Source organism: Notolepis coatsorum, assembly GCF_963971535.1.
Source record: "Notolepis coatsorum genome assembly, chromosome: 6".
Lineage (NCBI taxonomy): Eukaryota > Metazoa > Chordata > Actinopteri > Aulopiformes > Paralepididae > Notolepis > Notolepis coatsorum.
In genome coordinates this window covers 74150741-74168064 of record NC_140170.1, presented here as the reverse complement: position 1 = coordinate 74168064, position 17324 = coordinate 74150741, and the positions used below count along the sequence as shown (strand labels likewise).

Sequence of the window (17324 nt, the reverse complement as noted above, 5' to 3'; positions counted from 1 at the left end):
GGCTCTGCTTCTACCCGGAACCCCGTGGTGGCTTTCCGACGGAAGATTGCATTCATAGTGCAGCACATTTTCACTTAATGTCGATTCCCACTTTTCCCGGGCAGCATGTCGAAGTGTCCTTGAGAATAGACACTTAACCCCTAACTGCTCCTGATGAGCAGGTTGGCACCTTGCATGGTTGCCTCCGCCGTCGGTGTGTGAATGTGTGAGTGAATGGGTCAAATGTGAGGAACAAATTGTAAAGCGCCTTGGATAAAAGCGCTATATAAATGGCTCTGCTTCTACCCGGAACCCCATGGTGGCTTTCGGATGGATGATTGCATTTATATAGTGCATTAATGTTGCTTCTCTTACTCTGTGCCACTACGTCCACGCAGGCTCGGTCGGCCCACAGCGCCACCATGAGGATGCCTCGCTGAACTGCAGCGACTTGCATGCCTGATGCTGTCCACACTCCACGCAAGCAGCGCCGACAACAGGGCATTTTGTCTATTTTGCACAGTACCTTGTGTCTGAAGATAGAAAATTGTCTAGGATGACGCTGGGCCTCTCTGCTCACGCTGGGCCTCTCTGCTCACGCTGGGCCTCTCTGCTCACGCTGGGCCTCTCTGCTCACGCTGGGCCTCTCTGCTCACGCTGGGCCTCTCTGCTCACGCTGGGCCTCTGCTCACGCTGGGCTGGGCCTCTCTGCTCACGCTGGGCCTCTCTGCTCACGCTGGGCCTCTGCTCACGCTGGGCCTCTCTGCTCACGCTGGGCCTCTGCTCACGCTGGGCCTCTCTGCTCACGCTGGGCCTCTGCTCACGCTGGGCTGGGCCTCTCTGCTCACGCTGGGCCTCTCTGCTCACGCTGGGCCTCTCTGCTCACGCTGGGCCTCTCTGTACGGCCCATGGGGACATTAACGTGTGTTGTCGGGCCTTATAAATAAATTTGATTTGATTTATTTGGTCTGCTCACGCTGGGCCTCTGCTCACGCTGGGCCTCTGCTCACGCTGGGCCTCTCTGCTCACGCTGGGCCTCTCTGCTCACGCTGGGCCTCTCTGCTCACGCTGGGCCTCTCTGCTCATGCTGGGCCTCTCTGCTCACACTGGGCCTCTCTGCTCACGCTGGGCCTCTCTGCTCACGCTGGGCCTCTCTGCTCACGCTGGGCCTCTCTGCTCACGCTGGGCCTCTCTGCTCACGCTGGGCCTATCTGCTCACGCTGGGCCTCTCTGCTCACGCTGGGCTGGGCCTCTCTGCTCACGCTGGGCCTCTCTGCTCACGCTGGGCCTCTCTGCTCACGCTGGGCCTCTCTGCTCACGCTGGGCCTCTCTGCTCACGCTGGGCCTCTCTGCTCACGCTGGGCCTCTCTGCTCACGCTGGGCCTCTCTGCTTACGCTGGGCCTCTCTGCTTACGCTGGGCCTCTCTGCTCACGCTGGGCTGGGACTCTCTGCTCACGCTGGCTGGACCAGCACTAAGATGGACAAGCAGTTGGATAGGAAGCGGTTTAGTTGTTTTAGGAGTCAGTGTTACAACTCCTCAGCCAGGGGGCCCTGGACACTTTGATAGAGGAATACTACTCATGTGCCAATTACCAACAATTAAAATGATGATGACGCAATTTTTGTGGGGGGCCTGTACCAAACAAAGATGTTTGGCTGTCAAAGTTAACAGGGTATTAACGCGTTATCGCCCGATTCTACTACAATTTTTTTTAACTTTTAAGATTTTTATTAATTTTTTTTACTTAATTTTTTTCTGGACTTCACTCAGGTGTATTATTGATGCTCTCATTGATACTGTGTGTGTGTGTGTGTGTGTGTGTGTGTGTGTGTGTGTGTGAGAGAGATATAGAGAGAGAGAGAGGGGGGTGAGAGAGATGAGGAAGGGGCAAGAGACTAGAGAGAGTGCTGGGAGAGTGTGTGAGAGAGATGGGGGGGTGTGATTCCTCAGCCCTTGTGTGGGTGAATGTAACAAGTTCCTGACGTTTTCTTTCCCCTATTATTTCATGCACACTTTATTCATTGTTTTAAATTATTATTTTCTTTTAAGTTATTTTGTGCATCACTCTGTTTTGAATTTGATGCAAATTTGCAATGCATGAGGGTCATCCTTTTGTGTTAAATGGCTGCATAAAGCAAGCATTTGTTGACTCATGTTGATAAGAGTATTAAAACTTGGAACTTGAATAATATCTGTTTAACACTTTGGCTGCCTAAGGTTAAATTCATGATATACCATAGATTGCCAGCTCTATTTGTCTATGGAGAAAGTCCCATTCTTTGCAGGGCTATAACTTTTTAAATTCTATTGCTACATTGCCATTATTAGGGCCCATTCAAAGTCCTATATGTATTGTTCATTGTGTAGCAACGTTAAACTTTTTCATTCACATATTCATAGTAAAGTATGGTCTAATGCAGGGGTGCCCAACCTTTTTTGAACCAAGATCTACATTTTAATTTGCCACCTAGCCGAGAGCTACCAGCCCAAATTTGTCCTACTCTCGGCTAAGATAAGATAAGATATTCCTTTATTGATCCCCTTGGGGAAATTCAGGCATAATAGCAGCATGGGGGAAGGGGGGGTACAGGTAGTAAAAACAACACAAATGTCAATATAATTTACTATCTAACTAACTGAAAAATATATTCAGTGTCATAAGGTGCATAAGGCTAGTATTAGTAGTAATAGTATTACCCATTCAATATGCACATGACAGAAAATATTATATGCCATATAATATTTTCTGTCATGTGCATATTGAATGGGTAATACTATTACTACTAATACTAGCCTTATGCACCTTATGACACTGTGAATATATTTTTCAGTTAGTTAGATTCTAACTAACTGAAAAATATATTCACAGTATTCAGTGTCATAAGGTGCATAAGGCTTTTTATCTGTTTTTTTTTTTTTTTTTTTTTTTTTTTTTAATGTCTCTACCTTAGTGAGAACGCTGGCACTGGGAAGAGGTAGCTAGTTTTTCAATGTCTGGGTTGTAGGAGCTGGTTGCAAGCCTCAGGCAGTCCACAAGATGGTCATCTGTTAATGTGGTTCTGTACTTGGACTTGATGATCTTCATGTGAGAGAAAGCAGACTCACACAGGTAGGTTGATCCAAAACATGCTGTTAAGTTCATGGCACATCTCCTGAGATTGGGGTACTTCTCAGGCAGCAGTAGCTCCCAGAACTCTGCCTTCATCCCTTGTGTTGCCCTGGCTTTAATCTCAATGTCAGTTTGAAGTGTGAGGATCTCGTTCTCCACAGCATGGCTGTCCAGATTAAACAGTGTGGCCACTTTGGATGTGATGTCATCCACATCTACAGTTCCAAATGGAAAACACATGTAGCTTGCAACAGGTTCAAGTATTGAAAAGTCTGTGAAGCGCTTATCAAACTCTGACAAGATGCTTTGAACTTGCTCCTCATAATGTGTGCAATCAAACTGTGCGGTGTCCTCACCCTGACGTTGAAGTTCTGCTTGCATGTGAGGAAAGTCGCGTAGGTCACTGCGTTGCAGCCTTCTCGCCCACATGGTGAGCTTGCTTTTAAAAGCATTCACTGAGCTGATCATGTTTATTACACATTTATCCTTTCCCTGCAGCTCTAAATTCAGGTTATTCAGCATGCCAGTGACATCGGTTATGAATGCCAAATTCAAAAGCCAGTTGTTGTCCTCTAGATGTGTATAGTCGGCATGTTTAGCAAGCTTGAGAAACTCTTTAATTTCAGGCAGCAACTCGCTGAATCTCTCCAGAAATTTACCTCTGCTCAGCCACCTTACATCTGTGTGCAGCAGCAGGTCTGTGTGCTCCGCCCCTGTCTCCTCCATATGTGCACGAAATAGCCTCCTCTGTAGGCTCCTTGCCCTGACAGAGCACACAATCTTCATAGCGATATCCATAACTTCCTTCATATTTAAAATCTTTGCACACAGCACTTGTTGGTGAATTATGCAGTGGTAATTAAGGAAGTCCGGGAAAGCGTCGCTTTTTTTGCACAGTCCGATGAACCCATTATTACAGCCAACCATGGCTGGTGCCCCATCGGTTGTAATAGAGATGAGTTTATGGAGGGGTAGGTTGCTCTGCTTAGCGAACTCCATGAAGGCTTGAAAGATGTCTTCACCTTTAGTGTATCCTTTAAGAGGCAATATGGTGAGCAGCTCTTCTTTTGCGCTCATGTCGTCAAAGGCCATTCTAATGTAAATACATAGCTGTGCCACATCTACCATATCAGTCGATTCATCGAACTGCAGGGAATAACACTCGCATGTATTAATGTCCCTCATGAGTTGCTGGTGGACATCTTCGGACATTTCCTCACAGCGCCGGGTCACAGTATTACGTGACAGCTGAAGGTCTTTAACAGCATCCATAATCTCTGTGTGATACTTGGAATTACCGAAGAGTGAATCGGCAGCGGCAGTCAATGCCTCTTTTACACATTCGCCGTCTTTAAAGGATTTTTTCTTTTTAGCGAGAATGTGACTGACACGATAAGAAGCAATTGTTGCAGCTTTTGCCTTGGTGCTGTGCTTCGTAAAAGTAGACTGTTGTCCCACTAGTGAAGACTTCAGCTGCTGGAGTGCTGTTCTTCGTAGTACTGTTTTTGGAGGAAAATCCGCGCGGTGTTTCTTGTGCATCGTTGTATAATGCCGCTCCAAATTACCCTTTTTCGGCACAGCCACAGTTTGTTTACAAATCAGACATACTGACTTTGCGTTGAAATAAACAAAAAAGTAAGCCTCCTCCCACTCTTCATGGAAATTATATGTTTTTGGTCTTTTGGCTGCTCCGGTTCTGCTTGCGGCGCTGACGCTGGTGCTATCCGGCAGCTCATCGGAGGCGGCGTTGGAGCTGCTCCCTGGCGGCGGCGGCGGCAGGCGCAGCTCGTCGGAGGGTCCTGGCGGCGGCGGCAGTGAAGTCTTGCTTGCGTTGTTGAAAACGAGCGTCCTCTGAATGAACCTCTTTTTAGCTGGTGGTGTTCCATTCATCTTGCAGTTTCGAGTGACTGGTCTCAGAGCCACGTTTATACTGTACCTGCCAGGTGATGGGCCCGACCCCCACTCATGCCACTCCATGAAAACAAAGGCATCAATTTGCATCCCTATGGTGAAGCTCGCTGTCCGGAATGTAGACGGTATCGATTGGCGCAGGCTGCCTTTTATACACAGGACTGCTCGAACGTGTATTGTCCTCCCCTCCAAATCAAATCAAATTAAATGATTTTCCAAAATAATCTCGCGGCCTACTTGAAACCAGCGCGCGACCTACCGGTCGATCGCGATCGACTGGTTGGGCACGACTGGTCTAATGTATAAGTATGTTTTCATCTCTTTCTGCAGCTTTCTCCAGAACGTGATATATAGCCCCAAATGCATTATATTGATGATGAAATACAGTTTGATGGCAATCAGCGCGATATAAAAAATTCCAACTAGACGTACTTCTAGAAGTTACTACACGTCATCTGATGTTGACCGGATGGGCGAGGGGGCGTTTATAATTCCGTGGGCAGCGTTATACCAATCATCTAATGTGGGTCAAATGTTGATAATAGCAGTTAGTATCGAAGACGGTAACGTTACACGCTGAAACTCACCCCAGTCTCCGCGCGCCGTTGGGCGATCATCGTAGAGTAGAAATCTTATCATTATGGGATATATTTTTACCCGGTCCATCTCCAGCTTGTATAATGGTATATACGTCCAAATCATGTTGTTTATCGAGTTATTGCCAATCGATCACTGTGTAGCGTGACGAGCCAGAGTCCCATGACCTATAGCGAGCGCCCGGAAGTACTACGGACGTCTAGCACAACCTCTATGGCACATCCTGTTTGGCGATTGCGCCGATCGGCCACCAGATGGCGCTCCTGAACCGCCAGAGAGCTCAGTGGGTCCTGCTGGTGGATCTCAGGCCAGCGGAGGGGACATATGAATCAGATCGCAGATTTTTGAAATATTGATATAAGGACGCTGTACAGCGTCCTCCGGCAACTTGAGCATGGCCCGCAATGACGTCAAAAGACGTTTCATGGCAGTCAAAGTGTTAAGGTAGATACAATAAAAAAAAAATTATTTGCGATTAATCGCGAGTTAACTATGGACAATCATGCGATTAATCGCGATTAAATATTTTAATCGATTGACAGCACTCTTTCCTAAGTCTGTACAATAGGATTTGTAGGCCAGGGCATCTCTGCACCACCACTTATTGCCTTATTAATATTATGTGGTATTTTCACCCAATTTCTTATTTTTCCAAATATTGCCGACCTCTTGCGATTCAGATCAAAGTTAGATTTGAATTGTTCTGGACGTTATCGAGCCTGACGATCTTCTCCACCGCATCTGTTCCCCAGGCCTTCGGACAAGCTCACTCCACCCACAGGAAGGTGGCTGAAGACGGCGAGAGCAGGGAGGAGTCACTGATGCTGGAGTCGGCCAGTAAGGAGGCTCTCTACCAGCAGAAGGTGCTGGAGCTGCAGAATGACCTCCGCCAGGCCAAAGCCACCCTGACCAGCACGCTGGCTGAGAACGAACGCCTGGTCTCCATCGCCCTGGAGACGAGAGAGGTGAGCCTTGGAATTGGTACAATACGTGGTTTCCTCACATTTTCAAGTCTGATTTAGTCGAATGTAGTGTTTTTTTTTATTTATGTTTTTTTTAGGCTCATTGAAACACATTACAACCATATTACCACTGTTGTCATTTACATTTACATGTAGTCATTTAACTGACTCTTTAATCCAAAGCGATTTACAAGTCAGCAGGAAGGGTACAACTCTGGCAGCTAAGGGTAAGTAAGATTGTTTGTCAAACAGTGTTGAACTGTTTGTGTTTACTACTGAGTGCATAGTAGTAAATACATGTTAGCATAGTAGGAAGTAGTATAGGCAAGGTAGATTCCTTAGTAGCAAAGTGCATAACACTAAACACATGGATCTGCAGAAATGTTGTTGCTGCATGTGGATTTTGAAGTAGCATCACTGGTATGAGAGAGAGGTTGGAGGTAGCAGTGACACAGCGGTGTTGGACCTGCTGGGAGGGTGGCTCCAAGACAGAACTGAAATCCACTGTCGAGCCTCCTTGAAGTGTCATGGACCTAACTCAACAAGTCATCTCTGACGGTGGAAGGTGCCCACTTGATAACTCCAATGTCCACTCTCTGTACTGCTCAACCCCCTCAAGCCTCAGTCTTTTTACACGTGATCCAGACTCGCACAATTTCACTTTTTCATCGTTGGTTATTTGGGTGGTCTGAGCAAATAAAAGTCGGTGTGTGTGGGGCCACATTGTGTGGCCACGAAGGCTAGAATAGATAATGGGTAAAAAAAAAAAAAAAAAATCTCACCACGGTATATGCTACTCTTCCCTGGAACTTGTCCTCATCATGCTAGCTAACTTTACTAGCTAGGTCGGTTGCCCTCACTTGTTGCATGAATAGATGTTTTCAGAAGTCAGCCTTGTGGACATGGTGCCGCTGCAGGACAACTCTGGTCCACTTGTCCCACACTAGACAAGAGTTTCATTCAGTTTTCTTGAAGAACGCCACAGGGCTACATTGCAGACAGCTACAGAGCCATGGAAGAATAACAACACAACGGCGCATGCAGGCCAGAGGCCAGGCAGGAACAGCCTTGGCAAAGTGGAGGTGGTGATTAATGACACAACACTCCCTGAACTGAAATTGACTGACATTTCAATAACCTCAGTAACAACCATATTACAAAAGTCAACTTTGATCTGTGACCTTTTGTTATTCTGTTTTTATGACCCATCCCTAGTAGTCACCTTAGTTTATGGCACGAGGGATAATTAGATCATATACTGTGTATATTGGTATAGTTCCGAACTTCCTATGTACATGGTACAGCCAAACCATTCAACCGAGCCATTAGAGGCCAATTCTGAAAATTGGTTGGAACACTGATATTTACGCATTAAGCCACGTTTGCGCCAAAACTACCAGGAACTCTTATCTCATTCAGCGCCGGGGATTAGTCGGGCCGTGTGGTCGCATTGCCAAACGTTAAAATATAGGACTGAGTCACCTTGTTTGTAGTGCTATAACTATATTCTATATTATAGCTATGGATACAATACTATGGCCCATTTGACAGGGGGGGGGGGGGGGTCATTTCTGATTATTTGATTGTCAGTAACGGCATTCACATTGAACACTAAAAGCGGTTATCAGCCCGATCGGTATGAAAGCATTGCAGGATCAAGCTAAAATTGACGTCAAATCGCCCTTACCTGTGGCCGGGAGTAATCCAAAAACAATATTCCAATTGTTTGATCGCCATCTGCGAGTATACTCATCGATGGCGGGGAATGAGTTAATTGCCAGGCACTGCATTGGGCAGAACTTTAAGTTCCTTTGGCCCATTTGTTCTGCGTTTGTGAAAATATCTGCGAAGATTAGGCAAATCAGTCCGGTGACGTGTGGAGGTCTCTAGACATTTCAGCATCTCATTAGAAATTAGAACACGGAAGGACAACTTTCTCTGATCAGATCTTTAAGATCACGGTTAAATGAACAGACCAATGTACCTTGCATACTCATTTACCATATATTGGTCCTCGCATTGAACAGGAACGTGCAACAATGCACTGGCATCTCAGAGAGTCCAGATGACATGACTATTTCCAAATGAGGCACGCCCGAATTGCCTACTAATAACGAACATTAAATACTTGAGCTGCAAACATTTCACCTGCTTTTGTGCATAGATCACTAGATATATCAGTTTATAATAGCAAGGCTGTAGTGCAATCTTCTCTGTCAATAGGGAATTGCGATCTTTAAATGCTTGAGCTGCAAACATTTCACCTGCTTAGTTCATGCAATCTAATTCACTAAGTGATTTGCTGGAAAAAACAATTCCTTTTGTGCATAGATCACTAGATATATCGGCTTATACGCATTCCACGTTTGGCATTTCCTGGTTGAAAGCAGATGACATTGGTGAAACGGATGTTAAATGTCACATTACATACCCTTAAGCTACAGATCTAGGACTGTTCTGACGGCACAATATTGATGTAACCAAAAGATTTGCGGGGGATGGGAGACGGGATGAACTGCATGTTCCTGAACAAGTCCCTAGTTCCGGCGGGGGGGGGGGGTTCCTGCAGTGCAAACGCGGCTTTACTGTCACTTAGTGGAACGAGTGATGGGGATCCTCATTACAGAAGGAATCGGAGCCTCTACGTGGCGATATTCACATGAGAACAGTAAGTCTCCCCTGCACACGTTGTGGAAGAAGATAGTCTGACTCGCATGGCGTTGTGCCGCGAGGAACAGGACACCGTGTAAGTGCACATCTCTATGGCCAACTATCAGTCCCCCACTCCCTCAAATATACTGATCTGCTGCGTCCACAGGAGCTCAGCCCAATCTTGAAAATGAGTTGGGGATACCAAAATGAGGCTTAAAATGGTATAGTGTGGCCCTAGCATTAGTATGTGTGTGCCTGCAGTGGGGGGATGGTGGTGGTCTGCTGGCAGCGAGCTCACAGTGTAGCCAGCAGGAAAGATGATGTAATGGTCCTCTCTATGAGTGACACAAAGGACAGCTCCAGCAAGGCTCTCTGTATGGGTCCTAGACCCGTAACTGGATCGTGTCCTTGTTCCAGCAGCCTGCTACAGTATGTCCTGGGTTGTGTCTGAAAAGTCCTCAGTAACGACAGAACCCACTAACCCTACTAACCACACTCTTGTGCTTTTAGAACCTACTGCCTGCTCTGTAGGTTCACCCAGTAGGTCAAAAGTCAGCTCCTGCTGTGCAGTAGGGAAGTTCCATTTTTGTCCCGCCCCTCGTAAAGAAATAATAATAATAATCACATTGCATGTTATTTGTGTCAACAGTAGCAACATGCAGCATCTAACTTGGTTGGGTGCTACATAGTTTAAAATTGTGGGAAACATTAATAACTTACTCAGTCGAATGGATCCGGTTAATACGATTTATTAACTCTGAATGATCAATACATACAAAATAGTCAGAGATATGGCTGGATGGCCCTCATCCAGGCTACTAGCTAAGAGACCCGGAAGTAAGAGAGATAATCAGAGAGAGGGTGGACTCCTTTATAGTCAGGAGAGGGGGGGGGAAGACACACACCATAAACTGTAGATTTGGGGGAAGGGTGGGGATAAACAACATGAAGGTTGAAAGACCTCAACTATAGGGAGAGGACAGTATTATTCCTCCACATGATGAACAGACAAAAGTAAACGGTTAATCAGCGTACACTGTTGGAAGGCGCAATGTCGGCCTGGGGGTTCCATGATTGTTTTGGCTGTAGAGAACATCAGTGAAGAGTCACGCCTTTTATTGTAATTTTTGTGAGGAAAGTATGAATTCACTTGCTGATAGTAACCATGCTAAGTATACTCAATAAAAACCTTCAAGACGGTAGACATCTGGCCATTTTAACGGTACTGAAGGGGTACACAAAGGAACGCCTACTGAACTATCATAAAGTTAAGACTATAAAACCGGCATACTGCCGTACTGCGGGGCTTTCCAGACGCGGCACGTTGTGGGGAACATGTTGACATGATGCTCGCACTACAGGAGTCCATTATATGGAAGGAATTACTCTCATGTGAGAGACTTTTGGCAAACTAAACATTCTAATGATGACGTAGTAATGGCTATTGGTCATAGAAAGTCAGAGTTTTCTAGAATTCAGAGAAAACGTTGCTGAAAGTGTTGATATCATGATAATCAAGGATTTCTTTCAACAATTCTTGATAGTACTGCCATGGTAAAAGTCACGTATCGCCATGGTACCAATTACCAAACTTTGTGTTTAAATAACACCATGGTGTAATCCAATTTAAAACTGGTACTGGTGCTCAGTCATCAAGTGGCGTTTTCGGGTCCAGCCATCAGTCACTCACTCAGTCATCAGTGCTTCGTGAGATGGCCTCTAGAGGGCGTAGTATTCGATACCCTTGTTTGCGCTGAACTCATGTCTCATGTGCGTACAATGACAATAACATTTAATTGTTAACCACTGGCAATGAACACGGGTGCCATGGGGCCTGTATAGGATCTGTGCTTGTTTGGAAATATCAGGATACCTTTTCACAAGGGCTACACTTGAATGAATGAATGAATGAATGAAACGGTCATCGGTGTTGTTAGGAGGTTTCCTCTCGTAACGTAACTGTCTCGTCTTCCCTCTCTCTCTTGCCCAATGTGTTAATTCTGAATGACTTTTCTAATTTGATGTTGTCACATGAAAAACACATGAAACACACACTCTATTTGCTGGGCTGACAGCAGCAAAGAAGCTGATAGCTATGCACTGGAAACCCCCTCATTCGCTTGCTCTCAGGGTGTTAATTTAGATGTAATTGGACATTTGGAGCGTTCGACAGCTGGCGTACATGGAGTGGGGGAGGCAACCGTTGCAGTGTGGCGTGGTCTGGCAGTGTAGTTGAAATACTTTATAGATTGAGGGGAAGATGGTGGTGGTGGCTTGGACCCTGAAGGGGGGTCAGTGGGTTTTTACTTTATTTTAATTTCTATAAATTTTTCAACTTGTTTTTTTTATCAACTTTTTCTCCTTATTTTTCTATTTTTCTCCCATCCCAATTTCGTATTTCCAATTCTCCCCTCCCCTGTCTTGAACGTTGCTCGACTATGCCTCCCACTGGTCAGTTGTAGGGAGGATAGAAGCCTTTCATCACGTGTCCCCTCCGGTACACGAGGAGGCAGCCTGTCGCATCTTTTCACCAGGCAGCGCGGACTCATTGGCGAGGTGTAACACATGGGAGGCTCACACTACCCCCGCTACTTCCTGTCTCTGCTGTGCAGGCGTCCCCCATCCGACCTGTAGGAGTCGCTGTCCACAACGTCCAATCCCCACCCATCGACTTCCACCCGCTACCTCTGCCAATTGAGATAGTATGACGACTGGCCCAAGCCGGAGGCAATGCTGACACCGGGATTCGAGACCGGAGTCTCTTGCATTGGTGACGAGCGCAATCTCCGCTACGCCACCCAGCCTCCACTTTATTTTAATTTCTATATATTTTTCAACTTGTATACTTTTTTCAAATTTTTTTCTTTTCCTTTTCGAAAAAAGTGAATGCTGTTGTTTTTGTGTGTGTTTATCCTAAATAAATAAAAAAAAAAACCTGTCTTCCCTCCCGCCCCTCTTCTCGCGCTGTAGAGCTCGGAGCTGGTGGAGCTGCAGAGGGCTCAGCTGCGTGACGACATCAGGGAGTACAAGGTGCGGGAGAGCCGTCTGCTGCAGGACTACAGCGAGCTGGAGGACGAGAACATCTGCCTGCAGAAACAAGTGTCCCTGCTCAGACAGAGCCAGGTGAGGAGATGGAAGCTGTGCTGGGGATGTAGATTACTCACGTAGAAGTGGTAGCTGTTCTATGAGTTTAAAACGTTATTTCTGCAGGGCTTTCTCCAGGATTTTCAAAGAAGATGGTGCTGAGGCGCAACCAGGGGGTGTGGGAGGCCAAACAGTCGGCAATAAAGAGAACCATTTGTTGTAATTTCCTGCAACTTAAAAACATAATTTCAATAATATAGCAAACACTGTATTTTAGTACAGTGTATAAGGTTGGTTGCACAACATTTAACATTAATAATACGAAAACATACACACAGTGGAACAGAGGACTGAGCAATCATGTATTAGACAATCTAACAACCAAAAAAGTCTGTTTCTAAGCTGATCCCAAGCTTTCACTGCAGGGAAAACAGTTATTTTTAAAACATTTACAAACGCATGGCGGCGCTGTGCCCATATACCATTGTTTAGGGAAAGCCCTGTTTTTCCGGAGTCTGGATTTTTAGGATTCACTGCATTTAAAACGATCTTATCAAGCCTATGATGATCCTTTTGAAAACTGACCCCTCCAACTATTTTCAGTTTATTTAAAAAATATTGCCCTAGGTTTGATGCTGAAATTTAACGTGCTGAATCTTGAAAATCAAAAGGGAGTGACGTGCATGAAGAACTTTACAAGTGCTGGAATGCAAGTGCTCAGGGCTTTTCCCCCAGGATTTTCAAACAAGATGGTGCTGAGTCGCAACTAGGGGGTGGTCCGAAGGGGGGCTGTGACCCCCATGCAGGAGGCAAAATAATCTGTAATAAATAAAGCTATTTGCTGTAATTTCCTGCAATTTAAAAAAATTATTTCAATAAAATGGCAAACAAAAGTTCCAAATAAGTTATTTGTTTAAATACAGTGTATAAGGTATAAGCTGGCCCTCAGATTCCCTTTTTCTTTTTTTGCGCCCCTATACCATTGTTTAGAGAAAGCCCTGAGTGCTGCTGTCTGAGCTGAAGACCAAAGCGAAGAGTATAAGTTCCTAGAGCATCAGCGGTGACATCAGAGGACTGCTCACTACATTAGTGGCAAAATAATCATCCATCGCTATATTTGAATTAAAATAAAGAAAAAGATGGTTTGTCATGATACACGTATGCGAGTGCCAGTCGATCATAACGGCAAAGGGAGGTGGGCAGGGTGAAGTCTCCATCTATGAAATGGATTAAAGAACTGGCAATAGGCTCTAATGGAAGTGACATCAGAGCTGACCTAGTGCTCCACCCGCATTTCTGATGGCAATATATTCTGAAATCAAGCATCCTTTTGTGCCTTTTTCCCCAAAGATACAGGCTACATAATGAAGTAGCCTATCAAATAGAACATACTTTCATGTAGAACATGTATGGGTTCTCCTCACTTTTTTAAATTAATCTAAACCACACAATCACTATCACATTCAAATCAATCACAATGTTATAAATCACTATAGCCTACATTGTGCCTTTTTTATTTGTACATACACTAAATTCAGTATTATACACTATATCTATTTGTATGTAATGAATGATATATATTTTTTTAAGTTCACTAATATTAAAACAAGTGTTTCCAAGGGTAAGGTAAATAATTTATTGACTCCCTTCATAAAAGTGTGTTTGAGGAGTGTGTGTTTCAGTACGCAGCAGTCTCAGTCTGCAGCGCTATTAGATTTTGATCATACCGGCGACAAACAAATCTAAAATAAGAGGAAAATGGTGAATGTTCGTACTATGAACAATTTCAGATCATATCTGTGCATATGCACGGTTCTCGCATGAGGCCCATTGTTTCTCCTTGCCAATTTAGTTAAATTAGATGCTTAAAACATTTGCAATGAGTGCCCACTACTGAAGTGACTCTAGACTACACTACTGATGTTTATCTAGTGCTCTAGCAGAAACATTATGGGTCAAGGCTGGTTTGATGATTGAGGCCGTTCTTCACTGTAGTCAACTATGTACTTTAATCATAGTTATTTAGATGAGGTCCACTGCTGAATGGTCATTGAGATAAAATACAATACAAAAAAGTCTGTGAATAGAAAATAAAATGATGAGTTTAGTAGGGTGCAGGTTTATAGTTTATAAACCCTATTGTAATTGGTGGTTTTATTGATTATTCAGCTACCGCTGCATGTAACTCAATGCGTGCGTTGCTTTTTTGTGCAAAGGCTTAACTCTTTCAGTGCCACTCACGAGATTTCTCGGATTTTTTTTTTTTTGCGATCTGAAAAATTATTGCATCACCCGAGCCTACCCGAGTATAGCCGAGCTGCGCCGGTGATCACTGTGGAAAAAAGCGCCCCCTGTCGTCTCCCAGATGACATAAGTGATTTTGGAATGGACTCAATGAAAATGAATGGGGAAAAAAATCCGGTACTCCACATTTTCCAGTTCACTGATCCAGCCGGGGTTACCACAGTTCATTCTGGAGCCTCAGATCCCCGCGGATCATGGAGCTCTACAGTGTCGCGTTGGATCCATACACGTATCGATTTTTTCGAATGGTGATCAGGAATTGGAATATACCAGTTGGATACCATCTGATGTCAGGTAAGGACTCTATGTTATCAGTGGTAGGATAATCGGAGTAAGTTTGATGAAGTTATAAGCTGTTTTGTGAAATGTCTTCTTTCGGTTTCACTGTAAAAGTCTGTGAGGAAATCAACGGAGCGATTATCAGTGCGCGGCCGTAATGTGCTTGCGTGCACGTATAATATTGATCATCTAGCGTTTATTTGAAAACGATTCATAAAAAGGCCGACGAATATCAACGTTGTGGAATATTCCACTAAAAGACGATTTTCATAGAATGCTCCAGAATGAGCTGTTTTTTATATCAAAACGGGGGCTTTTCTAACTGCTCTGAAACGGAAACGATGCGATAAAAAAACAATCTGCCTTCACAGCACTGACTGGAAAATAGTCTTTGATAATGCGATGGGCAGATTAGACACATAGCCATAATTTAAAACATAGATTAGGCGATATTAACGTTAACATTGGCGCCGATGGTGGCATTCAAGCGGTAAAACGGAAAACCAGGCGTGGCACTGAAAGAGTTAAAATGCATGCATGACCACATGAACATCACTAATTGCCCACTGCTCAAATTACTTTTGTTTCCAATACAGATACGTTCAGTAATGTCTGTAGTTTGCAGATCAGAATGCCAGAGATAGACATTTAAATTTGTACACGAAGCCCATGACATCCCAATAATTTGAATGGCAATTATGGGTGATGGGGTATTGTGGGCGATAAGGTGTGTGATTTTAAGTAGCCGAATGTTACACTATAAAAACCTACTGGATAGTTGATGATAATAAATATTTCACTTCATTAGCTATATTCTAAAATCATTAAGTCTGCTATAAGGCATTCACACTCTTATGAGTGTGTGTACATTTGCTAATTATCTTTAACAATCCTGATGCAGAAAGAGCCTATTTTATTCAAAAGGAAGATACTGATTTATATCTTAAAAAACTATAATAATAGTGTAAAGCGTAATATAGCTAATCCTCACACAATCATAGCATCAAAATCTCATTTTACATCCCTTGCACTGTCACACACCACACCACCACCACAAGTCAACTCTCTATCTGTGAGAGACACTGGATTAGGAAGTTACTTCTATGATGCGATAACTTCTCTGTATCTCGTTTAAATGTGAAATGTCCAGGCTAAAAAGTAAGCAGTCAGTCAGTTCCCCCCCAACAATTTGTATGGGATTACTTCTTTTATAGTAATTTTCCTTAATATTTCCTTGCCAGTATGGCTGTGAAATAGGTATTACATTCTATTCAAAGTGGTCTTAAAAAGTCTTAAATGTAACTTGTTGAAACCTGCAGGAACCCTGAGGGTGTTTTAGGTGATAATGTGTTTTGGGTGAGTTTTTTTGTCCAACCAAACTAAATCAGTGGTGCTGCGAATAAAACAAGGTTTGTGGAAATGGTGCAGATGTCACATACATTTTGTGGAAATTATTTCTTATTTTTTCCAGTTCACAAGTCATGACATCAATATAAGTGATTTCGCTTTCAGCTCTATTACGTTGTTGCTTTTGACGACATGCTAAAAACTACTTATTTACTGAATATAATCAGTTCACTTAACTTATCCACATACTTCTGGCACTCTACAGTCTACACTCAGGCTGTAATTCCTTTACATCTTTAACCGTTTGTCGTTTGAGGCATTCCCAAATTGCCGTGTTTATTTTGTTAACTTGGGGTCTGTCCGTTTTATTGAAAGTCTTTTTAAAGTATTTTTAAAATTATTAAAAATTGCGTGGTCTTTGCAATTAAATCGTCTTGGCACTCGTGATGATCCTGGGAGCTTTGTGGTACTTGTGACTCTGTTAGAGGGATCAACATGGATAAATTAATTGTGGAGTGAATTGTGTTTATCTGCTGTTATGTATATATATCTGTACATATACCTTACCTACTCTTACTAGTTATGCTGCCGGCCAGTATGACTTACTACCATAGTGTCTTTATACCTGTATCACTGTACATAATAATACTACAACTCTGTAGGCCTACATACATCTGATTAGCACTATACTCAGTAGTACTAATTTATATAATTATTTTATACCCAGTTTAATCACCTGTACATTGTATATTACTATTGCACTTTACTGTTACATTTGCACTCTTGAGGTCAAATCTTCATGGTTGATACAAATATATTGTTAAAACATTGCTAATCAAATACAATTTGGATCAGGAGTTCAGTAGAGGACTTGACTTTCTCTGGCCAGGAAAAAGGATCATATCCTCTCATTCTGTGAGTTTTAAGCTTTCTGGGAGAAAAGGGGGCGGGGGAGGGACGGCCAGGTGAGGGGAGGGGAAATGGGGGATACAGTGGGGAAGGGGAGCCGAGGTGTGAACAAAAGGCCTTGAAAGGACCTTCCATAGCTCGATTGATTGATTGATTGAAAACTTTATTAACAGATTGCAGAATGGGTAC

The 17324-nt window shown here is 43.8% G+C and overlaps 1 protein-coding gene across 1 annotated transcript in view; it reads left to right on the top strand.

Moving 5' to 3' along the window:
• The window catches only part of LOC311231192 (bicaudal D homolog 2), a 48272-nt gene that overhangs the window by 16161 nt on the left and 14787 nt on the right, over positions 1-17324 (top strand). Inside the window, exons 2-3 of the mRNA XM_084317721.1 lie at positions 6351-6563; positions 12183-12335. Of these exons, the coding sequence (XP_084173847.1) occupies positions 6351-6563; positions 12183-12335 (366 nt within the window). The remainder of the gene's footprint in view (positions 1-6350; positions 6564-12182; positions 12336-17324) is intronic.